We start from the raw sequence: 27675 nt of genomic DNA on the forward strand, positions 1-27675 counted from the left end.
CCTAGGTGATCCGGGCCCTGGACATTCTTAAAGCCTAATACTGTGTCCAAATTAGGATTTTCCTCCTCCTCCTCCTCTTCGGTGGACATATATACTTACAATGAACGGCATGCAGTTGGAGGCATATATGCCTTCGGTTTGAACGCCTATCGCAAACTACCCTCAAAGTTGACTAGCAGATCAGTGCTACATGGAAAATGACGCCACCTTAAACAATGTACAAACGACTGTTGCGCGTCATTTTTGACATCAAATCACGTTATATTTTTGTTGCAACTTCCTGTCCACACTTCCTCCTCACCCGCTTATGAGACAGCTGAGGATTGTCTTAATAAGATCATCGGGTTTTGAGTTCGGTAATGCAGGTGACGAGCGGTGGAAGGACGCAATATCCGTAAGGGCGCAACATTAGAGCCCATGCCGCAAATTAGTCGACGGTCTGCATTCCATCGCGCTCTTTAGTTATTAGTTGCACGCGCGAAACTACGGACGTATTGCGATTTCTTACTGTGAAGTGGAAGCTTCACGCGCCAGGCTAGCGTATTGCACAAGTCTCCTTTCCACGCGCTTGTTTTCAAGTGCTCTCCCGGCGTCGCCGCCTTCTCGCAGGTATAGGAAACGGCAGGGACATCGTTTTGCGAGCTTTCGCAACTGACGAAAGTGCACGCGTTTTGACTGCTCAGTCTTCGGCCTGTATCTTTAAATCATCCTTTCATTCCAGAACTGTTACGCTTTGTTGGTTGTCTCATAACCCGTCCATGTCCAAACGGACGGCAATCCCTGACACGATGGAGTGTTTCAAAAGCAATACTCTGTTGGAGAAATCGGTTGGCACTTTCGGCTACTAAGGTGGCGGTCGCACTGTGAAACGTGTGCTAGTATACAACGTTCCAAGGTGCAGAAATAGAATTGATTCGTTGGAGAAAACAAGCGAATTTAATGAAGTAAAACGTAAGAGGGAAAAAGCGAGAGAACACATCATTTTGTTTTTATCGAAGCAGGTGTACAGACATAGCACGACATTTATGAGTCCATGCCGTCTCTTCCTTTACCCGCGTCACTTAAATGTTTTTCTGCTGGCACTCTTTTTCATTCGTCGTGCATCTCCCAACTGGCCCGCCCAAAACGTTTCGATTGATTTAAGTACACGGGAGAAGTCTCCACGCGTACTGGGGCGACTTTGAAGGTTGGAGGTCGTATGTGTTGAATGCATTGTCTTCTTTTGCAGTTTTTCACCGAACCCGCAGCTTAAATGCACCAACTGTCTAAATATAGCCGCGCAGAACCGACGTCTCTCTCGTAATTACGCACCTGGGCGTATTTTCCTGCGTCGTACGATCGTCTTTGCAGCGCTCGTCGATAGGGAGATGGTGGACTGTTTATGACGTCATCAGATCACGGCACGTTTTTCCCATGAGGCCGTACACTTGTCGACGACCGAAAAAAAGACTACCTTTTAAGAGAAAGCTGTCTCATTTAATGGAAGGATCCCAGTCTCTGTTGTGTCTGTTGGGACAGATTAGTCGTGTTTAGGTGAGCAGACAAGTCTCTCCGAAAGTCGCGATTTATTCTCATGGATTACTGGCAAGGACACGAAGTGCGCGTCACTCTTGGCAGGTACAATACAGTCTGATCCGTACTTACCGACTATTCCTCTCTATCATGTCTTTTCCAGCTCGCTTATCCGGCTTACTGAGCGCTGAAAACGCGCGACGCGAAGAATAATTTCACAACTTTCTGTTTTGTCGCTGATCACGTATTATTATAGCGTGTCCTTTTGTAATGACAGCTGCCCATCCATTGGTAGACTGGAGGAAGTCTGGAAAGTCTTTATCTGACTCCGTGACTTCGTGCGCACTTAGTTTACAGTCTGTTGGCTATTTACAGAAGTAAGCAATTGCTGTAGATTGAAATGTAGACAGGTAAGCAAGTGCGAGACTGTGCGTGTGCGCTGTTATGTGTCTGCCTTTATCTGACGTTAGTGTACCTTTGCCTTCTAAGTCAAGGCTTTCAGGGGTCAGCGAATCAAGCAAATAATCGTGCAAAGATGCCACATCCCATTTTCTAAGGAGTCGCTCCTAAGGGAGTTGGTTTTACGCGCCAGTGCTGCGTTGCAGTTAACAGAGCCGGAAACTTACCCTTGGTGTTCCCTCTTCTTGTTACGGACAAAATTGTTCACAACGCTGCTGAAGGATTGGAGTCATGGTTTGTGCCATGATCTAGAGAATTCCTGAATGCCAAAGTTTATTAGAACACTTCTAACAATGTTCAGTGTTTTATCAGTAAAGATCAGCTGAACGAAATCACCGCATAACATTCCTTGAAAGGAACTGCCGATGAATCAGTGAGCATCAGTATGTATCGCAAAAGCATTTTTGCCGCACTTTTACGCTGCTTAGCCTAACTTCGTCTGCTTAGAAAGTTGTCTAAATATCTTTCATGCTGTCGTGTGACGTTCAGAAATTAATTGCTCAGTAGCTGCTTGACCTTTATCCACGCGTTATCTCTGTCATTATCTGTGACGTATATATGTTCTGAATGCCAATGTATCTGCTGTGTACTAAGAGCAAATTTCATATCTTGCTTTTCTTTCTTTTCTTGTGGTCGCAGGTCAGGCTGAGTATTATGGTAGAAGGGTTCCCTTCGTCGGAAGAATCCATCTATTGCACCGACCCGAGGCCCGTGTGGACCGCGGTCTGGCAGGAGTCCTGGGCCATCTCTATACCATCGCCTTTGCCACCGTTTCGCAAAAATTCCTAACAGACATCTTCCCCTCGGGGCGCAGTGATCGACACTTGTGAAAATTCGCAGCATTCCGTCGGCAACTCCTCGGGTGAGTGATTCCTGTTGACCACTTTGGTCGCTTCTTTCTCTTTATTTATTAGCGTGGATGTATTTTCCAAGACTGTGGTTTGTTTTGTCTATACCACTTGAACGAATTTCGCAGACGTCGCCTAAAATTGTTGCTTGGTATATGCTGCATCGATAGTGAAATCAGTACGTCAAAAGCGGATAGTTTCGGTCCTAATTTCTGTAGTTTCATCACTTTTGTCTAGCACCACCTTTCCTCGCGCATTGCAAATACTGATATCTGTTACTTCCAAACGCCCCGTACCTGACCCCGCCGGGGTGGCGCAGTGGTTACGGCGCTCGACTACTGTTTCCAAGAATGCGGGATCGAATCCCAGCCTCGGCGGCCGCTTGTCGATGGAGGCAAAAAGCAAGGCGCCCGTGTGCTGTGTGATGTCAGTGCACGTTAAAAAAACCCCAGGTGGTTGAAATTTCCAGAGCCCTCCACTACGGCGTCTCTCATAGCCTGAGTCGCTTTGGGACGTTAAACCTCACAATCCAACCAACCAGCCCCATACCTGCTCGTATAATTTGACTTGGTGACTGGGTGATCCAGACATTGATTTTTAAGTTAGTTCCTTCACTTTTGCGCTCGCTGCGCATGTCTAACGGAGGACTGCTATGAGTCATATATATTAAAATGCCTTTAGCTCATCGCCAGATTGTAGCACACTATCATACGCAAGTTGAAAAAATGCTTCCAACCTTCTGAAATGTGTGGGTTGAAAGAATACAGGAAGAGGAGAAGAAAGACGAAAATAACCTTATTGGACGATGGTTGCTGCTGTTGTGCCACGGGATGCCCATTAGCGGCTCAGGAGTTCTGTGACCGCCATTTTTTGTTCGGCGCACTCGATCAACCTCGGCTGGTCGGTTCGGTTAGCAGTTAGCAGAGCGTCTTCCCAGCAAAACCTTGAGAGCATAGAGGCTCACGGGTATTTGGGCATGCTGTGGAAGTTCGGCAAGTGGTACTGTAGGATGAATGGGAATGGACTATATTTGGTGTCTCAGAACACTCTTAATCTGGCTCCACATAAGTTCCAGTTATAAGTGGAACTTTTGAAAAGGTTCCGCTTATAAGTGGAACATTTTTTAAAGTTTCACTTAGTATGTGGAACCAGATTAAGAGTGCACGGGTGATATGCTGGGACTCGGCTGAAGTTTCTATTCATACTGCGCTTCCCCTCGTGTCTAGGGAGTGGTGGGAGCGGCCAGCAGTGGGGTCCACTTTTTTTGTACTTTACGTGATGACGGCGTCTTATTCGAGAGAGGATTCCGATGGCGCCCGGAGGGAGATATCTTGGGCGTGCAAATGAATGTGTTGATTATACGGGGTGCTCTCGAATCCCGGTTAATATGTTATTGTTATGGGCCTTTAGAGTGTGTAAGCGTTGGCGACTATGCGGGCTGTTGTTTTCTAGATGGAGCCTCGTATAGTTCATGCATATGTCTGCCACGACGTCAGTGGTGACGGTAGTATGAACGCTTCTCAGTACTAGGAGACAGCTCTTGTCGCTAATTGCAGGTGCTAGTCTTGTACGTTAGGCCTTCTGTGTGTAAGTTTATCTGTGTTTTGGCAACATAATGTTACTTCAGATGTGTGAATGGGATTGAAATGTGCGTACAATTATAACAGCGCTAACAATTAGCATTACAGAGCGCGGAACCGAAGATATTAGAATAAAGCAAGAGCACACTCGCGTGAAATGAGAAAGCAGTGATTGTATATGTGACTTTTAATTTTCATGGTAGTTGCGCCATTAATTTTGTCGTGTTAAAACAACTCGAGGGAAATTCTACTTCTCCGTGCTCCTTTGTGCTTATCATGGTAGATTAGGCGTCTTCGTAGAACCAGCAATAATTTGTTTGACTGTCGGTAGTAAGATAAATTTTTATTGCAATTTTGTTATTTACAGTTTAGTATATCATGGATGTACCTGTATGCTTAAGCGTAAAGTATTATATGCTTAAAACGCAGTTCATATGTGTATACCTATAAATACAGCAAAGATCTGCGTCTTTCAAATAATCTTAATATAAAAACAGAAACACTGGAATAAGTCACACCAAAACGCTATTGACACCGACAGCCAGGAAAGGAAACTAACGACAGAGACGTACTACTTACGCTTAGCGCAGAGAATGTATTATACTAACCGGTGTGCCATACGACCAGTATTGTCTACTGACTCTGGAAACAGAGCACTCGAACGGTACACCGGACAGAAAAAAAAACCTATAAGGTCAGGTCTCGGAAGTCTGATTGCGCGTGACTCCGCAGTGGTAAAAGACTCGCCCATCAATAAATTTGGTTTGGTTTGTGGGATTTAACGTCCCAAAGCTACTCAGGCTATGAGAGACGCCACCAATAAATTCTGCACAACTATTATATGCGAAGGATAGTGGCTAGCATTTTAGAAGTAGGGATTGCACATCACGAATGGTCTAGTTGTTGACGCTAGCGATAATTAATCGTGTAAAGTCCATTCGTCGCGTTTTCCTCTTCCTGGTGCTTGCATAAACGCCACATAATATTTCGATACGTAAGTCTGATTAAAATATGGTAATAGGTACCGCATGATTCATGAGGCGACAGAGTCTTACAGCTACATGCATTTATAAAACGCATTTTTGATGCCTAATTTCCAGCATGCAAAGCGAGCGATTGTTGTCTAATATCTGGATACCATACGTCGTGAAGTCGCACGAGGTATTTCACGAACATAATAAAGCGCGTGAATGCCAATAATTTCAGTTATAAGGTTTGATAACTATAGAAGCCTCCTAACCGTAAAGTGAAGTCCATATGAATAAAAACATTCCCCGAATCGACTGATTTAATGACGCTGCACGCCTGTAGTTGGCCCAGGAACATCATTGTTGTCAAAATTTTCCATGTTTTGTGCGTAAATTTAACAATTTTCAATAGCGCGAGATTTCTTTAATAGCGCGGGAAAAGCTCAATCGCTTTTCTCAAAGTTCATGTATTTCGTGTGTGCCTTGCAAGGCTGATAAAACCTCAAGGTCTGTCCCGTAATTACAATTTTGAGGACCTTGTACGTAATCGATATGAATTGATTTTTAAATATTTCACAGGCAAAACTGGACGTGCACCTCTTACATATTTCAGGTCATCTTCTCTTACTTTAGGGCGCAGTTTCGCGAATTCCGCGTTTAATTTAAGCAAACTTCATTGGTATAGGCATATTGTGCTAGTAATACTTCACGGGGCACAAGCGTAATTTTCTGAAACCTTTACAGGTCGACCAAGCAAACCTACTGTATCCAGCGCCATGGCCGCCAACAGCAACCAGCCGCAACTTGGCTTGGCCGCCAAGTTGGTCTGCGCGGGTTCAGCCGCTTGCATAGCGGATGCCATTACCTTTCCCCTGGACGTCGCCAAGGTCCGACTGCAGGTGATGATGCGCTTCAATTATGTTATCGCTGCAGCACCTTTGACCACTCACTAGAACCAAATGATTATATCTCTAGCAGAACTTCTCCATGGGGTAAATTCGATTCAATTCATTTATTTCACCAAGTACATTGTTGGAGCTCTTGGGCAAAAACCTGCTCGCGGCAGCGTGACGAGGCCCAAGAGACCATAACAAGGTATAGCAGTGTAAATACGAGACTGCAAAATGGCAAAAACTGTTATATGCAATATTACATTAAAAAAAATACAAATATATATCTAATTTAAATATGACTTGGCATAGAACTAATACTGCTACAATGTTGTCGGCAAACAATAAGGCAAACAAAGAAATACAGAAATGAAGTACCTTAAACAACATAATCACAAAATAAAGATCAATATAGAAAAAAAGCTATAGTGTGATCAAAGGAAGGAAGGACATTTAAGCTTGTATTATATTAGGTTTTCCTTTACCTGACTTCTGTCCTGGTTCCTTTTATGGTGCGTTTAGAAATTGTTACCGCAAGTCGTTTTTTGTGGGCTTGTCATGGGTCACGAATTCAAATCGGGCACTCTGGGGCACTTGGAGCTTATCAGACTGTCCCGCCGCGGCATTCAAAATAAGTGACTAGCGCTGCTCAAAGCACAAGCACTGTATGGAAATGAAAGGCGCAGGGCACCGCCGATACCTGATAGCCTAGCTCGTATGCAGCGACACCATTAATTCTAACTCTTCAGAAGTAACAACGGGAAGGTGTCGGGTTTCAAAATGGAAATTTTTAACTGGTTTGACCAAAAGGGATAGCTAAAACTGAGCGACATGGTGGGACCAGGAAATTTGCGGGGGACACTTAAACTGCGCCTTTAACGCGATAGCGTAAGCGATAGGTATGACGTGATAGCGTAGGCTACCAACCCACTCGCAAGGACCCCGCTTTAACCTAGCCATGTGAACGTGCCTACGTGGATTAGCGGTAACATGTCTAACTCAAAGTGTCAGGGTCCTGGCAGGCTCATTCTGATATCACCCTCTCATATGAAAGGAGAGACCCTAGTTGGTAGCTCCTGCCAAAAGTAAGGTGCGCGGTCATGTCAGCTGCCAGCTACCAGTGTCATGCCCGCCATGCTTGTTAATTTTCTCGACGACACCGACAACGGTAGAGCTATCGCGTTTTGAACGTCATCGGGTTAAAATGTCAGCACATCGGGAAGCAACGTTTACCGATGAATCGTTACTGGATGGTGGTTCAGCTGCCACGGGTTCGTCTTTGCAGGTTATCGCTAATCGGAAACGGCTTTGTCATTTCGGGCTGGTTTTGAACAGCTGAGGGGGAATTAGTACATGCGTAAGAAGATTAGGAGTTTATCAACAGCTTATTAAAAGGTAAGCTGGATTATCTTTGACATAGTTTAACGCGCTATGAAAGATGCTCACGCCAGCCTTGATGTAGCCGGGTTGCTGCGGCAGATTAAACATCCTGAATGAAGTGGGGGAAAAAGACACGAGCGGCAGCTCACAAAGCGTTAAGTTTGCCAACAGGTTACGCTTGATGTTGTAACTTGCAATACGAGCTACTTAAGCACGTCTGCCGCCCAACAGGAACCCCTGCAAACGGCGTTCATTGCAGCGGTTAAAAAGGGACTGCAATGCGGCTGCAATAAGTAGGCAAACTGAGTGTTGGACAGCAGCTCTGTCCTCGTATCATAGTATTGTTCCTGTACAGGGACTTCAATATTTCAATAATTTGCGATTTCTTTCAAGGATCTGCAGTAATAACTGCGGCTGTGCCTTATTGGCTCTTACGCTGAGACCTTACGCTTGGCTCTTACGCTTGGCTCAAATTAATATTGAGGATGAAGTGAAAGTGGTATGTATTGATCCCTGTCGCGTTCATATCAGCTTTTTTTATCATACCAATGGTTAAACTCGGCTTGAAAAAGTGGATAATTATAATACACGTTTTTTTTTTTTATGCTTGTGAATGGTGGCACCATAGCGGCAAATAAAACAATCGCACGTAGTCGTCAATATCCTAAAGCGTTTCTTTCCTCGCTTTTTTTACCTCTTAATTTATGTTTTGGTCTGCTATGGCGGTACAAAGTAGTTTTGTTTTAACAACGAAAATATTATGAGGCTCATTTACGTATTTCTGTAAGCAAATTCTCTTTCCGGTGATTGAATGTCACAAATGGAACTTTGCTGCAGAGTGAGAAACAGTCCGTGTCACCCACGAGTATGGTATACTCTGTAGGAAATTACATTTCTCTCGTCTTTCTTTTCGTTCGCGGTGTTTGCGATTGGCTCAACTGACATTATATGCCCTCTCGCCTGGCTTACTTTATGCTGCACTGTCCCCGCCTCCACAATCTAGCACACTAGGATGCATTCTGTAATAATAAAACGAAACCTAACAAAAAGAGTGGTCGTGTTATGGTGATGTGGTAAGCAGCCGATTCACTGAGTTCATTTCCGATCCCGCCATCTAAACCGATATACATTCGCATGCTCGCAGATCCAGGGCGAGGGCACGACCGGCTACACCAGGTCGAGCCTCAAGTACCGTGGCGTACTGGGCACCGTGGTGACCATCGCGCGCCAGGAAGGCCCTGCCAGGCTGTACGGGGGTCTGGGGCCGGGCCTCCAGAGACAGGCCTGCTTTGCCACGGTGCGGATAGGCTTGTACGATAACGTCAAGGAGGCCTACAGCATGGCAATCCTGGGTAAGCGATAGCTACCTCACTCGAGATTGTCCGCACCGACTGCTGATCACGATCCGAATCGATGCGATGTCTATATCGAACACAAAGAAGAGCTTACTTAAAGATGTACCCGCACAGACGCCCAAGTTCTTTGGTAGCGGGGTCTTCGATGTTCGTAGACGTGGTCATAATTGCCCGAATAACTCAGTTATTATAATCACTGTTTTGCACGTTTCAGCTGAAAGTGCCCTTGTTCAGCGGGACGTTTGTATTTGTTTGGGACGTTTGTACAGCGAGTAATAAAAATCGAGTACAAATTTCAGACAAGCGAAGTATAGACGTTTTGAGCGCACCAATCATGCGCTTCGGAAATGTAAGTAAACCAGCATTGGTTTGCAATGTAAACATCCTGACAGAGTTAATAATCAGAGAAAATGACCTTGGCACAGTAGTGCAATTGGGTCACAGCACACAAAAGAGAAGCTGTAGTCTTCCGGCACGCGAATACATTCTTTAGGGGAGGGTAGCAGTAGCCACATGCCATCCAAGCCGTGGCTTACGCATGATTGCTTCTCACGGCGGGTCGGAAGCGGTGCCAGAGGTCTAAGGCACAAGTTCACCATACACAGAAAAAAAAAAAGCGAAGCACGTATGTAGGCATATTTGAGCGAAGCTCTCGAATCTACTTTACGCTTACTCCCAGAGCGCAGAACTCCACCGGAACAAAAATAGACATCTTATGCAAGGCATGCTAAGGGTGGCTTTAGATTTATCCTCTGATTTTCTGGCCTTTGGCAGTATACAATTTAGCAGAGATTTGCACCGTGTGCAGCGTATTCAGAAATAAAAAAACAGCACTCGCTGTTTATAAAACGTTTGTATGGCCGGAGCTTTTCGAATAATCTTACCAGCCTTAGGTGAGAGATAAAGGAATAACAAAATATACATAGTTCGTCATGTTTATTAGAAGCTCGCCACTTAGGCCCGGAAGAAACGGGCTTAATTCATATCTTTTTTTCATCTCTCAGGCGTCTTTGCTGTCTAAGGAGGGATTGCTAGAAGATTTCAATTTTGTAGCGGCTTTTTTAATTGTTGTGGTGTCTTTTCGAGAATTATGTGTTTTATTAAGAATTAAGCGTAAATACTTTCACAACGACAAATTAAAAGCACGCACATGAGGATTGATCTGCAGTACTCGCGTTTGCCTCTCAAAGCCCTGAGTGCCATATAGTGTTTTGCATTAATTTATAGGCGCACAACACCAAATGCTTTAGGCTTATCACTAACTGACAAGTTCGATTCTAGCTCAGAGAGCCGAATTTATATGGAGCCAAAATATATAAACGGCAAAGTACTGAAGAGTTGGTAACCGCTGAAATTGGTAAGGCAGAAAGGTGGGCGGATGAGGTTAAGAAGGTCACAGGGGTCAACTGGATGCAGCTAGCACAGAACCGGGTTAAGTGGAGAAATATGGGAGAGGCCTTCGCCCTGCAGTGGGTATAGTCAGGCGATGATGATCATGATCATGATGAAATGAGTGAATTCGAAGAAAGCGTGGTAAGGTGTGGCGGTGGATACAAGTGGGGAAATGGAGATATTGAAACGAGATTACAGAAATGCGTGGTTAAACAATTTATTTGTGTACAGTGCACCTAATACTTTACGCCTAAAATTTGATGCAGCTAGCACAGGACCGGGTTAATTAGAGGAGTATGGGAGAGGCCTTCGCCCTGCAGTGGCTATAGTCCAGCTAATGATAATGACACCTAATCCTGTAGTCTGTGATAATTAGCTGTCAAGTGCGAACTTCTAAGCTAGCTAAGGGGAAAGCTGTGACGAGCACCCACTACACACGGTAACATGGACAGGGTTAATAGGGTCCAACGGGAGAGGCCTCGCTTTGTCATTGGTGGTGGCGATGGGCAACAGCTCACGAATGCCGTGTTTTTCTCTGTACCCAGGTCACAACCACGGCGGCAACTCTGTCTCGGTGCTGGCCGTGCGCATTGTGGCCGCGGTGACCACGGGTGCCCTGGCCGTGACCACGGCGCAGCCCACGGACGTTGTCAAGGTGCGCATGCAGGCCCAATCCGGCACGGCACCCCGACGCTACCGAAACTCCTTCCAGGCATACCGCACCATCGGCCGTGAGGAAGGCTTGAGGGGACTGTACAAAGGTGAGAGCGTGGAGCACCTTTGATCTCCCTGCATCCAGCCAAGCGTCCGGCATTTGTCTTACACTAGTTGATGAAAATGGCTTATACGTGTAGCTTTGTAGCTCCTTCCACTTTTGTATGTATGAGATATGTGCGCCCGTATAGGGCATATTGACAATAATGCTAATGCCATGTAGTGGAAACTGTAAGTGAAACTGATTCATTTTACAGGCGTTCTGATCGGGAATGCATTTCGCACGTCTATTCCTTACAACTGTTTTGCTGTTCGAGAACTTTCTTGAGCAGTTCTTGCCTCCATGGGCTTTATCCTTTGTTTACTTATAAAATTGAGAAGTCTTGGTAATAAAACATAGCCTGGAGCGCCCTCGTCTTTGGAAGTTGTTTCCTTTGTGCTATGTAATTCCCAGCAGTGCCGATGTACAGTCGTCAGCACGTCTAGCTATCTAGAGCGCTCGAACACAGACCTGTCGCAGAAAGAAAGGCAAATTTTAGAAAAGGGGCCCGATTATAGAGATAATGATGACACGAAACGGAAACTTGTAGGCATACTATTTCCACTGGAAACTACACTGTACCACTTACAGAGCAGCCCAGCCAATATTTCACTTTGTTTGATCGGCAGCACATCGCTTCAGCACTCTAGATAGCCGTGCTGGCGACTGTACTACCTCTTCAGTGCACCATAGTCTACGTATGTTATCGTGGAAGAATGAACTGGCTAATAAAAAAGGCAGGGGAGTATTGCTCCAGGCTGTAGGTTTCGAAGAGCAGTTCACTCAACATGAGAGATGGTTGCAAGGTCGACAGCACCGTGTCTGGGCTCTGAGGTTGAATAAGGTAAAACCTCCGCTCGCATTTTTTTTTCTGGGAGTGACCAACAGAAAGGGCCTCTATATGAATTGCTCCCAGACAGGAGGATATCCATAACCTTCGTCGAAAATGAAGGGTCTCCAGCCCAGCTGACAATAATAAATGTAAAACCCTTCGTGCTTTATTTCATGGCATGTTATACCATTTGAATAATCATCCGATAAACATGTGTAAAGCAAGTCTATCGCTTTTAAGGTTTCATACGGGCCGGTATGTGTAGTTTGGCTCCGATATTGTTATTGTGCCCCATCTCCTAGACAATTTGTGGTTTGTGCGAACCACTACCATAGCTGTAAATGAAAACGAAAATATATAAGACATTCATTTCACACATATGCGTTTCAGATGCTCTGTCACTGATTCATCGTTCCTAACTTTGAATGGGAAATGTGACTACTTGAAGCTTGTAAGATCAGTGTTGTAAATGTAGCTCTTGATAAACGAAACCGATGACTGAGAGAATCCTACTCTACCAGATTAATTGAATCGTACTGTTATTACTACAGTCGTTCTCCTTTCTCTTGAGTAGTTGTCGCTTTCTTTAGGCCAGCAAAATGGGGCAAGCGGCGGAATGCTGGACCAGCCAGTGGCTGACCATAGCTTAGGACAAGTGATAACTACAAGGGACAAGAGCCGCCGTAATTGCAACCTACATTATTAGAAAGTTGGTTGCCAACCGGCGCTTTCATTCCGTCGCCTTTCTCGTATTGCTTTTCAGCTGCTTTTTTGTGGAATTCATTCATATTTTCGCTATATCTTGTACTCTTTGCTCTCTTTACAGGCATGATGCCCAACATCGCTCGCAACAGCATCATCAACGCAGCTGAGCTGGTGTGCTATGACAGCGTCAAAGAGGCCATCCTCTCTCGGGGTTTGCTCGGAGACAATATGGCGTGCCACTTCGTGTCCGCCTTCGGCGCTGGCTTCTGCGCCACTGTGGTGGCCTCGCCCGTGGACGTCGTCAAGACGCGCTACATGAACTCTGCGGCGGGCCTCTACACGGGGGCCATGGACTGCGCCGTGCGCATGTTCCACGAGGGAGGCCTCATGGCCTTCTACAAAGGGTACGCATCACTTTGACCATTCTGTGTGTTTTGGACACAACTGTGCTGGAAGTGAATTCGCAGCTTTTCCGCGGGTTGTCCCCCCCCCCCCCCCCCCCGCCCGGCCCTACTGAAAAAAGTGCATGAGGCAATAACCTCACATTTTCTCACACAATCTCACTCAATTCAAATAACAAATCACATACAAGTCGCATATAATTGTATAAAGTATCATAATTTGTTGTACATTTTTATAAATTATGTGCGATATTTTATGATAATGATGTGCACCGTATGAGATCATATGCGATTAGATGAGATTTTATGAGGTTATTGCCCCGTAGAAGGTTTGGTTTTTCAGTCAAAGCGCTTTCTTCGTTTCGGACGAATTTAGATTCCTTGCCTCAAATAAGATAGCGTTTACGACGAACAACGATTGCAGTAACTAATATTTCATAATATAGCGATTGGGTAGCGTGTCGTCCACCATTTGTATGCAGATAGAATTTGTCACCAGGAATAACATTTCACTTTCCTGCAATTTCAAAACCGATGTTCGTAGCGCAAAGAGAAATCAATTCTGCTATTCTTATGATGTTTGGTTTGGTTTACGATGTTTAACGTTCCAATGCGACTCAGGCTATGAGAAACAGCGTAGTGGAGGACTCCGGAAATTTCGACCGCATGGGGTTTATTTTTTTTCACCTCCATCGAAAAGTGGCCGCCGCGACCGAGATTCGATCCCTATCCTTGGGCAATGGAGTCGAGCGCCTTACCACTGTACCACCGCGGTGGTGTTCTTATGATGTTTGCCTAACAAATCATGGCATTTCATGTTGCTGTTTTCATCAAATATAATGCACTCCGCCACAGCGCTGCCCATTTGTGAAAAATTAATTTCTGGTATTTCGTGCTGGAAGACTGAAAATTTGTTTTTCCTTAGGCCAGAATATAGTAATTAGGTTAAAAACCATTTAATCTTGAATGAAACGAGAATAGGCCTCTGCAAGAGTCAAGCCAGAGATGTTAAATTCGCAAAGAGGCTGGTCCCGAGGAAACTATCTACCTTAGCACAGCCAGTAGTTCCCTTTAATGGAATAATTATTTCTTAGGAGACTAATTGCAGGTTGGTGTAATCCACAAGTAGTGTGTGTTGCCAAGCGCTAACGCTTGTTGCAGAAACAAGCTGTCGCGTGCTTACCCTTTCTATTTATTTCAGGCTCATAGTGTAGTGTGTGAGTTCTAGAGTGTGAGCTAGGATTAACGATATTTCCTTTTCCCTCTTCAAATAAGATCACCAGATGGCATTTGCCCCTGAATATTGCACTTTCTTTCCTTTATTAACAAAGCTCTTTAAGAAGTGACACTGAAGCTTGTCATATTTCATGTACATCCACTTAACAATTTTGGTGCCCATTTTCACTAGCTGCTTCACTGCAATAAATGACCTTTCGCATCACGCAGATTCACGCCCTCATTTGTCCGACTCGGCTCCTGGAACATCTGCATGTTCGTCACGTACGAACAGCTCAAGCGACTGTTCCACAACCTAGGCAGCGGCGAGGGTTCTTCCAACTGCCTGATCGTGGGTCAAGACAAGATTCACCTGTCTCGCTACTCGGTCCTTGCCGAGCCCAGCGCCGCCATCATCCTGTGACTACGTGTCGAACTACGCATGTAATCATCGTCAACATATCAAACAACTGATGGAGGCTTACGTAATGACAGCTGCGTTGCGACGCTACTGGTCAGCTCTGAGCTTATTTCCAGAGTTGAAGTATTGCGTTAGCAATGACGTTGACCACCAAACTAGTGACCTTTCCTGTCATTTCCGTAATCTGCGAGCGATGGATGAGATGCGAGCTAATCCTAACTAGAGAGGTTTTGGAAGGCATTGCAAAAAAAAAAATACATAAAAAAAATTGAGAGGTACTTTTGGGGAAACTGGAGCAACGAATGAATGTTGGAAAGAATTTCGAGTTCATTTTTTTTCTATTTTAATATTTTCCCCGCATATATTTAGGCCTAAACATCACCACATGGTGAATACATGGAGAAGGTCAAATGGTCACTTGGAAAGCCCAAGGAGGACGAATTTCGGATCTCTGCCCAGATGTCACAGTTGCCACAATGGCTGTTTTGACTCTGTTGATCGGCACCATACAAATATTTTTGTTAAAATGTTGTCTATCTTCAAGACGTTCATAAAGATGAGATTTTTTTTTTCTCGAAAATGCAGCTCCTATTTTTCCTAGTGCGAATCTTCAAATTTTGTTGAATTAAATCAGTGACTAAAGTTGGCAAAGTGGAGTAACAGACTTATAAGATATTCTTCCATTCTCGTTACTAACGAGGCCGTTGCCATGCTGGCTCCATTTTCTTTTATAAACAAATTTGCTCCGTATTCTAAACAAATGGATGATATGAAGTCTCTCCTTGGAAACCAAATGACCAAATTCCAACTCATTATTAGGAATCGTTTCTGCAGAAGTAAACTTGACAAAAGAAAACATTCGGACAATTGGTCTTTGGACAATTAACAACTTGGCCTTCATGTTAAATTAACTTAAACAAATAAAAAGGTACAAGCACTGCATAGACATACATATTGTTATTGCTTTCTAATACTGTGTGGGACTATGTATGACCATGCATTGAACGCAGGGCGGAGACAAACATGACCAACTCGTTGTGCGTATACCGAGTTTATGTACAAAGTCTGTATTAAACACCCTATATTTTTTACTCTGTTTTGCCTTGTGTCTTGCATTCGGGTTACATAATCTTTCTCATATTCAGGAAATGCGGTGTCGTTGTAGGCTTTGGCGTTGTGCTCGAATCATGAGTGTGAGGCTGTCAGGTTGGGACTGACAGCTGACAAGGCCGAGCTCTGGTTCTTCAACCACATATCGAAAAGTTGGCAGGACTCACTATTTCGATTTGCTCAATTTGAGGTGGGAAGGTGGAACTAAAATCAACTTTGCAGTGCTCTTGGATGCTGAGTAAGGCATGCTTAACCATAGGCCACACACGGCTTGGTTAAAGTGGGGCTTTATATGTCAGGTGGCTCCCTACGCTGTCACGTGATACCCTTAAATATACCCTCAAGGGTCCCCCGTAATGTTTGGGTGTATCGACAAGAATATTCTATGTAGGAGCCCCGCAGCCTCCCGGCCACAACCACACTCTGTGAGTAGAAAGAAATAGGATGGACAGTTGGGCGAGTTGGTACAATTGCGTAGTGGGTGCAGCGCTCGTCTGTTGTGCGTCTCTTCTTGTGTGTTTCGTCTTTTCGCGCTGTTCCACCCACTATGCAGTAGAAAGAAAGAAGCAAATTGGATTTACCGTCTCCTTTGGACGAATGAAGTCACTGTTTGGAGCTGCAGGTACTCAAAGAAAAAAAGATGTTAATTTGTGAGGAGACACGAACTATTTCAATAGCTGGCCGAAAAAGGTCCGTCGTGTATTATTATAACCTTTAATTCGAATTCAGGCTTTCACTTGACCTGGCGCATGATAGCCGCAGTTGCTTGTACGCCATAAACTATTTATAAAGAACTAGCTATTTCCACTTGACCTAAAGTTTTAATACGGACGAAATAATGAAATAATGGAGTGTTCTGGCGTAATTTTATAGAAAAGGTACCTTGCCAATATGCCTAGTTTAAAATGTCTAGTCCGGTAGATTCGCTTCCTTGTAACTTGTGGCAAGGTGTTCACCTTTTGGTGGGGCACCGTGGACGCTTACGCCCAATTTCATAAGAAATATCACACTAGGTTCAGAGTACTCGACAAAGCGCTCGACACGGCCACGAAAGCTTCTATCACTACCCCCGCCACATAGGAAAAGGAATCTGCCACTGGTCTAGCCACTGTCTCTACCTTTCCTACTGTCACCCCGTACGTCTCAAACTTAAATGTAGCCTGTCGAAATGGCGCCAAAGCCTAGTATTGCCCTCAGGGCAATAATCCTAGACTCTGACGTCACCTCATCATGCCATGCCTTTCTACAGTGTGGACCCCTGACCATAAGTCTCTTCCTGAAAACCAACATACACGAGCTGTAACCTTCGCTATTGCTGCCTGTGTGCCAGTACCGAACTAGCATAAATATCTCTCCATCTTTACCACCTCGGCGGGCAAAAGTAATCAACTCCCTACTAATTATTTGTGAGATAGAAGGCAGCTTCCCGGTGAGAACAACAAACCAATACATGTGCACCTAACTCAACTTCCGGCCATAACTACACTTCTCATTCTATCCTAACCTACGTCCCTATTGTAATTAATACCATTTCTATTACCACACCAATTGGAGTCTCGAGGATAAAACAAACACCTCACTCAATTATATAATTTTTACATCAGCATAGCCTTCCTCATCATTATCCACACACTTTCGTGTATATCCTATCAGGACTAGGTATCCAAGTTTCCACTGTTCACCTCTACACATTGTGTTCGTTTCAAATTTCTTACGTTTCGTTTTCGTCTATGGATATCTGGAAGAAGATGGGCTGTTGTTGTTGGACCTTTTCATTCCTTACCGAGAATACATAAACAGTATACGGTTTGGTTCCTGTTTCTCGTTTTGTCTAGCGTCCAGAAAACATTAAAAGAAGGGTTCTTGCAAAAGACACCCCAGTGGGGCATACGTATAACAGCAATTGAGGGTAGGAGAACCTTTGTGATATTCCCTGCCCTTTCATTTTGATGCGAAAAGACGCATCATATCTTCAATTTTTCTGCTCAGACATGTGGTGTAAATATGTCGCTAAACCCTCTAGCGAAAGCGTTTCATGGCGCAGGCTCACCGCCGCTTATAGTTACGCCTTCTCTCTAACCGCCCCTGTTTGGATACGGTCCGTGTAGCTCATGAGCTCTTAAAGGGCGGCAATAGCGCTCACATTTTATTAAGATGAAATTAAGAACTATATGTCTGTTAAGACGGGTCATGGCCAGAGTCGCCGACGCCACCCACACCCTAAACTAGGGTGCAGGGGATTTAAGGTAATCAGGAGACAATAGAGCAGCGGCATGGGAGGTCATAATGTGTTCTGTATTTGCACATGGGGAGTCCACATGATAAGCCCATATCAGAAGAAATCTGGCGCTCTGTATGAGTTGAATTTATTTGGAAGGGAACGCATTGTTGTCGCGAATCTTTCATGCATCCATAATTGTTTAGCGTTTATCGAAACCCAGAGCGGAACTAAAACTGACGGGACACCGCCTATCTATGGCTGCTCAGGTCCTATATATATATATAAGCATTGTTTACCTCTGTAAAATCGTCAAAGGGGGCAGCCTGATTCCCAAGCTGAGTGTCCCAGCTTGCATGATCGAGGAGCTCCCGAAGGTCTCATCGAGACAGCTATATTTGTAATCTTTTCATAACAGTGCCACCGGCCGAGAAACATTCGGCCACAAATTGAAGCAACACAACTCCCAGGGGTTAGTTCTGAGTTATTTTTATTCCTCCAACAGCCATGACGGAAATGTTCGCCTTCTCCTCCACCCGTCCTTCTCTTCAGTTTTTTTTTTCTTGTGGCGGTCACGAAGGACCTAACTTGTACGACAGGTTTTTTTTCTTCTTTTGTAATGCATAACGCACGTCAAGCAACGTACGTAATGAGTGGTGCTCTGTCCCTAGAGAGCATCGTGGAGCATCCTAGGGCTTCTCAAAAGGATTTGGGGACTTGAACGATGAAGGAGACATCTATTTCGCCTGCAAGGCTCGGGACTTCAGCGCCTCCTCTTGTCGTTTGAAGGAACGCCAAAGTTGTCCTTGCAGTCGAAGGACAGCACGGATACACTTCCTCTGCGCGCTGCGCAACTTCTTCATCTTTTTTTTTCCCTTCTTCACCGTGCGGCTGGAAGACGCCTCTGTGGTGCTAGCAAACAGGGACACTTCTTCAACGGCCAACATCAACGACATCAAGGATCGGATTTGATAAGGGCAACTCTTACATATCACAGCGATGCTTATCACAGGACTCTGTAACTAGTACATTTGACTAAACGGATGAGGTTCTCTGAAACACACGGTTCATTCGCACTGACCAACTCGGGTGCAATGCCGCAGAAGTGCAAGTGGCAAAAATTCGCGTTAAATAACCTTAAGTGGCGAAAAGTGCTCTCGAAGCTGAAACTTTGTCCGGTACGTACTCCATATATTTTACGTTATATTTTTATGACATGGTAATCTGTGGCAACGGAGGTAATATATTGGAGCTGGGACATCTACACGACTTTGATAACGCCTGTTCTGGTAGGTATTAGGGGACAAGATACGTCAAGCACTTCCCACAACTGTGGAGGGTGAAAGTGACAGAAGAAGAGCGGAAATGGAAGCTGGCTGATGAGGCTTGTCTGCGTGCTTTGTCGGAAGACGTAGGTATATTTGCGACATCTTTGAGCTGCCCGAAAACAACTCAATTTTCGTCACAGAACTTAATTACATGGCATTCACAAATCCTGCTGCCAGTACCTTAACTCTTTCTTCAAACTCGGCGAAGCAATGAAGCAGCCAGAAAGTGACGTGAACGACAAGAAGTGAATCAACAGCGCATGTATCGATTTTACCTAGCTTTAAGCGAGGTGTCTGCTCTGCGTCTTTCTTGGTGCTCAAGGACAGGGGAATCCTTCAACTTAACGAACGAGGAACAGGGATTTAAGACAGTGACAAAAAAGCTACCGGACACTTGACGATGTGTTAGGGGTGTAATGTTATGTCTACTTCGCTTTTCATTTTTCTCTACTTCCTTAACCGAATAGCTGCCAAATATACTGACTTGCGACTTCAAACGTTCCTCACACTATCATCCAGAACACTCTCATAAAGGCTCTTTCCGAGACAGACGTGTCTTCCAGCCGCATGTGCTTTTTTTTTTTTCCTTTGAAGACGTGCGCTCTGTCTGTGCTTTTCCGCAGGCGGGTGGTTAGCGCCTGCGGTTGCGTATCCTTCTACTGGTTGGGCAGTACTCCGCGTACTCTTCCCAGCTGCAACCGGCCTGAACGTCGCAGCACTCGTCTATGATGCCGCGTCCGCCCAGTCGTTGGCGCCGCCAGGACTTGCGCCTGCCTCCTCCCGGCTTCTTGTCGGAAGAACTGCCCAACAGGCTCAGCGCGGCCTCGGGCTTGAGGAAAACTTCCGCAAGATCTGCGAATAAAAACAGGAACAGTAGGGTTGTGGTTAGGAGCGCTCGTATAGAAAGTTATCCCTACCAAGAAGTCAACAGGCGAATTAAGACATTTGTAATAGTTGGCTTTATTTGAAGCAAGCGGCCCGAATTCAGCCCATGAACAGTCTTTGTCAAGTATAAGCAGCTGAATGGCTCTCCTTCTATAAGCCATCTAAGGGGACTGTTTTTGCACCTGCAGTGATCCCGCTCCCGCTGATGACGCAAAATCTCCTTCTAACGCGTCCCCTATAGTTTGGGCATTGCGGAAGTGCTTTCAGGGGCCCCGTTAAAGGCTCCTGGCGTTGAACGCCTTGAGCTCTATATTTTGTACGAAGGCTGTGCAGTCGAGAGAAAAATAGTTCGTATGCCCTGTGGGTTTTCGCTGAACTTAATCACACTGTCAAGTCGCAGCTGGACGTTTTGTCCAGGCAGGCTATATGGGGCGGAAGAAAAGTAGGGGGGGGGGGATGTTGCTGTCGGTGGGCATATTAGGTTCTTCGTTAATATCCAGCGAGTGTTTGCTAATCGGAAAGGTGTAGTTTATATGCAGATACAGGTGTATTGGCTAGGCCTGCGCAGGGAAGTTGACATGCAGAAATGTGTACTGGTGGACCTACGGTAGCCGAAATTCTTAGAGGAACTATTAGGAGGCCACGGAGGAATACAAATATTTTTTTCCATTGCGAAGATTCTAAAACGCTTCATGACGTTCTCTTTTACGTTGGGCACTGCGATAGCCCCTGTATAGTGAAGTGCAACAACGAACTGTATTGTGCAGTGCGCCTATTTTCCTTACCACTACTACCCTAACCCACACCCATGGGCTTCGGGCCCTCCTTCTAAAATAATTCATTCATTCATTTAATTTTATTTTAGGTTCAGGTAGGTGCTAATAATATCTGCTCCAGTACATGCCAATATTGCAAGCGATGCGAGTTAATTTGCGGCCAAAAAATTCGTTAATATCACTCAAAAGCAATTCGTATCTTTCAATGCATCATACACATCTACTAAGGACCTCAGCATCTAACACGGTTGATTGCACCTGGGAAAAGCATATTTTCCTTTGTTTCCAGCGAACCTGGTGTTCTATATTCTTCTGTATGTGATTCGAAAGACCGGAAAAAGCACATCTCCTTGCGTGCATCTCCCTGCGTGCGTGCGCGCGCGCGCGCGCGCGTGTGTGTGTGTGTGTGTGTGTGTGTGTGTGTGTGTGTGTGTGTGTGTGTGTGTGTGTGTGTGTGTGTGTGTGTGTGTGTGTGTGTGTGTGTGTGTGTGTGTGTGTGTGTGTGTGTGTGTGTGTGTGTGTGTGTGTGTGTGTGTGTGTGTGTGTGTGTGTGTGTGTGTGTGTGTGTGTGTGTGTGTGTGTGTGTGTGTGTGTTTCGCTTCCTTGCTGTTCTTTGTGTTTGATGTGTTCATGCGCTTGTTTCAACGTATCTCAAAGTTTTATGTTAGAAACATTATGGGCCGCTTTTTTTTAGCTGACAGGAGGCCTTGTGTGGAAATTAAGAGTAAAAGTTGTTGCTTATGAAGGGCAACGGAATGCAGTAGATGACTGGCAGCATTGCTTACTCTCCGTTGCCATCGCAAGAAACACACGCCCTTTTTTTTTGTAGCAACATAACTTGCATGTATTCTTCCATCGAAGTATGTGCTAGGCACCAGTACAATTGGTGTTTCGCCGAATGCTCTCGGGAATTCTAAAAGATAGGTATTCGTAAAATAAAGAAAAAAGTTTTCAGGAGGAAACCAATAGCCGCATTGGACGTAAACAACAGTAAAATATTATTTATTACATGGTAAAACAACTCACACTATTTCATTCTGAAAGAATTTCAGTTGTGGGGTTAGTGGCAATAGTGAGTTTGAAGCCGTCGACAAGCTAATGCAGCAATAGGTTTTTAAACGAAGTGGCTATAGGCGAATTCTACAGGTGATCAATGTGCTTTAGTTTCCTATGCATCACTACAGACAATAAAGCACGCATTCAGAATAAGGCTTCTGTAGTCCAGTAAGACGAGCGAGTCGGCCCTACGTACTCCGATATTCTGAACTACTATAAGGGGGTACGGATCCGCTATCCGCCGCCTCATCGGGATCTAAAGCAACAAGAGGCCGTGTACTGGCGAAGACTGCAGACAGGAACATTCCCTAACCTGCATACACTGAGCAAAATTTACCCGTCACAATATCGAGACACCTGCCCATGGTGTGGTAGCAAACCTTCGCTATACCACATCACGTGGCAATGTAAAAATAACGACAGCTTTCGTAAAGACCCGAGTGCGGAACAGTGGGAGAGCCAGCTCTCCAGCGGCGATTTGGATTGCCAACTAGGTTTAATCCAGCACGCCCAGCGAGCAGCGAAGCTCAGCGGAACCCTGGAATAGGGGCACCGACCCTGTGAGAAGACGGAAGATGGAACTCTTCCGCTACTAGCACAAGACCCTCCTAGAGAAACTAACGTATTTCCTATCCTATCCTAACGGATAGGTAACAAGCATGCGAACGATGTAGTACAGGAATATATATTTTCTTGTTGACTGGCAGCCTGCGTTCGTAGGAGGGCTAAAAGTGACATAACATTTATCCCCTCCTTCCGTCTCTATCTTTGGCGGTGGGATGATTTGTTCTTTTTCAACAGTGTCGGAAGCGTTGTCCTTACCGCTGTCCTTGTCGAGCGGGGCATCTCTCTTGCGGCGCCGCATCTTGTAGATGTCCTTTTCGCACACCCAGTTCATGTGCTCCATGAGCTCGTGGTAGCAGCGACGGTGGCGCTCCACGTGCCACACACGAGCCCAGTCATCATCATTCCTGTAATGGAGGGCATCGCCGCCAAGCGGGATCTTCATTCAACTTTGTGACTGCCGACATTTCTCTTTTTTCCCCCGCTTTGGTACATACCAAAGCAGTAGTAATATGTTCATGCGACCTTGAAATTTAATTTGACGTTCTCCCTGCACCGAAAAAAAAAAAAAAACTGGGTTTGAAATTGTTATTCCAGATATGAAACAACTCGACTGGAATTCACAGCTAGCCAATCTTCTTAGACCACAGCACTATATGGCAGATATATGGCAAACATGACCAAAGGCAGGCCATATTTAAATCACTGATTACGACTTTACAAAAATATCAGACTAGAACGAACCTTTTCGCTTTCCTGCTTTGCGAGCACTGTAACGGAGCGGAATATCGTTTACCTTTTAGCCAAATGTGTTGCAATAATGACGATCTATATATTTTTTCAATCATGTTGTGATACGCATGCTTAAATGCCCTGGGGCAAAACGGGGTATCTTAGAATAAAGAATTGGCCACATATGACACCCTGATAGCTGCATTTTCAGAAATGTAAGACAATTACGATTTCTGGACTGAGCGAACTTGACCCTTGACTGATTCACTTGATTATAACGTCTTGCACACTGTAAGAAGATCTGTATATGTCCCTTTTCTATCATCCGAGATTTCTGCAAATGAGGTATACGGTTTCCGAAACATTCTCCAACACGCCGGATCATGGACAGTGATGCAGCTTCAGTTATCTGCTGCTGCCAATAAGGAAAAAATAATATGTTCCGTGACTCATTATGGTTTCTTGAAAGTTGATAAAGCACGTGTAAACATTGCTTCAACAATTCTAGTGAGGAATACACTGTTGTGCATTTTCATCGTGATGTGTTTCGAAAAATTACCGCCTCAACCGCTGGCTCGTTTGCCATCAAATTGAATATGAGCTTGCACATAGCTTTTGTCTTGTGGTGTATTATTTGGTCAGGAGCCGCGTAACGAAAACCCGAAATTGTTCGCGCCATACTCTGCGTAGTGTTGCGGCAACCAGAAGCCGCCAATGCTGAGTTTGCAATGAAGATTTGATGCAGAAGATTTGGTTTGCGTCCCGCGCTGAACCAGGCAAGTCGTAAGTGCCATTGTCAAACTTAGTGCGAGACAATTTACCGCAATGTGCAAGGTGGATCATCACTTGCATGACAAACGATCCAACGTTTAAGGCAGGAAATTCTTGAAAGTAACCACAATCAAAACACGCAATATGGCCAAATTAAAGGCGAAGGCAAAGAAGAGTTGTAATCCATCCGCAAAACGGCTTCGGCAGGCTCCGGCATGGTCTAGTGGTTAGGATACCTGGCTCTCACCCAGGAGGCCCGGGTTCGATTCCCGGTGTCGGAACAGATCTTTATTTTTTTTCTTTGCCCGTTTACCTTTTATTTCTGGTTTGGTTTGGTTTGTGGGGTTTAACGTCCCAAAGCGACTTGGGCTATTGAGGGACGCCGTAGTGGAGGACTTCGGAAATTTGGGTCACCTGGGGTTCTTTAACCTGTTATTTTTAAGTAATGGGTAGCTGTTATAAAATCCCATTTGCTCGAAATCAGTTCGGAACCGTCCAACGCCATGATAATTCTGTGATACGCATATTACATTGCAATAAGGTGTCCCAAAAACCAAAATCCGTGATAATTATGCGATACGCGTATTACATTACAGTGAGGTGTCGGAGCGACCATACTCCAGAAAGATTGAATGCAATATCGAATGTATTAATGATTTAAGCTAATCTGCGGCACATAGCAAGTCAAATATATTTTTCGATTGAACATGCTCCGCTTGTTTCTCTTGGAAACTCGGCAAGTTCGGTTTCATCATTGAAGTGACAGTGGAACTTGTGAACGTTAAAGATGGAAGAGGCACCTTGTGTTGCACTTTGTCACCAGCGCGGCAGTTCTGATGTTTTTTGTCACTAGGTGGCGAAACATTCCCTCAAGTTACGCGTCAAGTAAAGATTTTCGTGTTTTAACTAACGTGGTCGTCTTAGGCCTACAAAATATCTGTACTAATTTACTCACTCAAGAGAACAATTTCAGGAGCTGTTAAATAGCACACAACCGCTGCACTTATTCCGGTTTAAATTTATAGCGTCCTCTAGTGGCGCTTGCTATCACTACCTCCATGATGTCATTTCTCCTATTCCTAGATGGCGGCACGCTGGCATAAACCATAGGGTGCCTACACGTTGCGCCGTTAATAAACCAACGAGCGGAGGTCGATTTTCGTAATATTTTACTTGCATTTTCTTTATAAGCACTCAGCAACTACAAGGGTATGTTTTAGAACCGCCGCACCGCAAATATGGTCGCTGTGGTAAATGATACCGCAAGTCAAATGAGGCTGATCCCAGTAAAAAACATCAATGGGTGCAATTAAGAATTTCCCAATTCAAATGAATTGTTCAAACACCAATTGTGTTTTCGCCACCTATTGGGCCTGACCATTTGATATGAATTGGTGCTTCCAATTGGAAATAATTGGTCACCCATGAAGACTAAATGGTTCACCAATTGAACTCAAATGGCATACCCATTGAGCCCAAATGGTTTTGAACTCACATAGCTGGAAAGAATGGAGATGCAATTTCAATGTTTTCTGTCGAGAAGTTACCGGGGAGCCTACTTTTATGCAAGTGGAATGAAATTACAAGTTTTTACAGAAATCACGCGATAAAGCATGCATCACACACATGGAACTAACACAGATTCAATGCATATATCCACAGGATACTTCGCAGACTTATATACTCCATCAGTTGAACAGTGCGGTTGGGACCAATGATACGTCTCTGTTATTCAGAGCGAACTTATTTAATTATGCCTGCACTTGCAGTGGACACAATAAAATCAATTAATAAGATTAAGCAAGATATACTTTTTATAAGAACTTAAATTTTTCACTGTTGTCTCATTATAGAGGTATGAATATATGTGCACATCTCAGTCAGGGATATCACTGACTTGACTTTCCCAGTTGGGAATGTTTCCTTTGGACCAATTAGAACCAATGAGAAGCCCAATGGATTTCATGACTCCCAATCGGGAGTGAAGAAACCAATTGGGTGCCCAGTTGGGAGTGAATGCATCCCATTCGGGATTGAAGAAACCCATTGGGCTTCCCAATTAGCCCAATGGGTTTATTCAATCCCATTTGGGGTGCCCCATCGGTTTCTTCACTCCTAATCGGGACGCCTAATTGGTTTCTTCACTTCCATTCGGGAGTCACGAAAACAAATGGGCGTCCCAATTGGGAGTGAAGAAACCAACTGAGTATCCCAACTGGGATTGAAGAAACCCATCGGGCTTCCCCATTGGGAGTGAAGAAACTAGTTGGGTTCGACAGGACCCATTGGACAAACCATTTGGGATTGGCAGAACCAATTCAATCTGACTGGTAGTCCCAACTGGACCCGTTGATTCTTTTGTTTGACTGGGATGAAACCTTCCAGCGTTAGGAATAGAAATATATGTTACCGTATTTGCCGTACGGGAAACCTCTATTCACCATTGGACTTCAGAGAGACATCAGAGGGCGCTTTTACACGCGCACTCTCACCATACCTTTCTCATTGTGATGACCAATTTGCGGTTCATAGCTTGCGGTCACAGTAATAATTTCAAGGCTTGAATTAGGTAGGAGCAGTAATCAGAAGATGCCAGCCTTCTGAAATCGCAGTATTTAAATCCATTCATTTTTCAATTACCACTGTCTTATCCCTGCTGCAGCCAATGTCCCGGAAAATTTAGTAATCGTCCGTCCACGCATGACTCTGCCATCCACCGCTACCCATAGTAAAGTAACCGTTGCACCAATGGAGTCCACTCTGCCACCATAACCAGCTATACGAATGACTTGTATACATGGTCTGGAACCCCCCGGTGCTAGATCGGGAGTAGCTTCTACAGTGCACATTAGAGCAGGCGGTGATAACCAGACACGATGAGCTTGCGGTGTGTCAGTGTGGTCCTGATAGACTTGCATGACGTCAATGCAAGCAGTCATTCTAGAGCTAGTAAATTGAGCATGTACGGTAAGGGAGCCGTATGGCTCCCTACGGTTACGTTATATGATTACGTTATATGGTTAAGTTACTCCAGCGAGCGCATACCTGTTGCTGAAGATCTCGTTCCAGTCGGGCACCTCTGAGCCGGTTACCACCATGCGTGGAGAGGCGGCGCATAGACTGAGCCATAGGGCCGTCCACTGCAGCAGCATGGCCGGGGCGCGGACTCGGGGAGCTTCTGCACCAAAGAAAGCGACACGAAAAAGAATAAAAAGATAAATAAACCGAAGCATTTTCTTTTACACAGTTGTGTAAAATTTTTATTTGTTAGCGTAAACCAACGTATATCAAAGCAGGAGTGCAATCAAAGTATAATTCAGGAACCTCGGGGCCCGTTACGTCAACGGTTCGTCCGAGTTAAATGTGCGTAAGATGGTTGGAAAGAGCCTAATATACGACTACGATGAATCAGGTGGGCTTGGTAAAGATGAAGTTGACGAAGAAGGAATAAGCACACAAAAAGCACCGGAACGATAGCTGATTGATTGACTACATACATTTTATTCCCGCCAGAATGGTTGTT

At 44.8% G+C, this 27675-nt stretch overlaps 2 protein-coding genes and 1 non-coding gene across 8 annotated transcripts in view; 2 read left to right on the forward strand and 1 right to left on the reverse strand.

Moving 5' to 3' along the window:
• The window catches only part of LOC146173632 (dicarboxylate carrier UCP2-like), a 143832-nt gene extending 128029 nt beyond the window's left edge, over positions 1–15803 (forward strand). For all 6 annotated transcript variants that reach the window (XM_084584792.1, XM_084584791.1, XM_084584789.1 and 3 more), the window contains 6 exons: positions 2611–2833; positions 6112–6266; positions 8782–8989; positions 10930–11145; positions 12797–13079; positions 14523–15803. In XM_084584792.1, the coding sequence (XP_084440918.1) occupies positions 6144–6266; positions 8782–8989; positions 10930–11145; positions 12797–13079; positions 14523–14715 (1023 nt within the window). In that variant the 5' untranslated portion in view covers positions 2611–2833; positions 6112–6143 and the 3' untranslated portion in view covers positions 14716–15803. The remainder of the gene's footprint in view (positions 1–2610; positions 2834–6111; positions 6267–8781; positions 8990–10929; positions 11146–12796; positions 13080–14522) is intronic.
• A 4071-nt stretch (positions 15804–19874) lies between these two features.
• Ilp7 (Insulin-like peptide 7) lies at positions 19875–27304 on the reverse strand. Its single transcript, XM_084583973.1, has 3 exons — positions 27198–27304; positions 22908–23056; positions 19875–20220 (listed from the first exon to the last, which is right to left on the reverse strand). The coding sequence occupies exons 1-3, from the start codon at positions 27302–27304 to the stop codon at positions 20000–20002; spliced, it is 477 nt and encodes a 158-aa protein (XP_084440099.1). The 3' UTR covers positions 19875–19999.
• On the forward strand, positions 24362–24433 carry TRNAE-CUC (transfer RNA glutamic acid (anticodon CUC)). Its single transcript has one exon. It is a non-coding gene; the product is annotated as a tRNA-Glu (tRNA).
• Positions 27305–27675: the final 371 nt, after the last annotated feature.

The sequence above is a fragment of the Amblyomma maculatum genome, chromosome 11 (genome assembly GCF_055883805.1).
Source record: "Amblyomma maculatum isolate TAMU_Amacu chromosome 11, ASM5588380v1, whole genome shotgun sequence".
In the NCBI taxonomy this organism is placed as follows: domain Eukaryota; kingdom Metazoa; phylum Arthropoda; class Arachnida; order Ixodida; family Ixodidae; genus Amblyomma; species Amblyomma maculatum.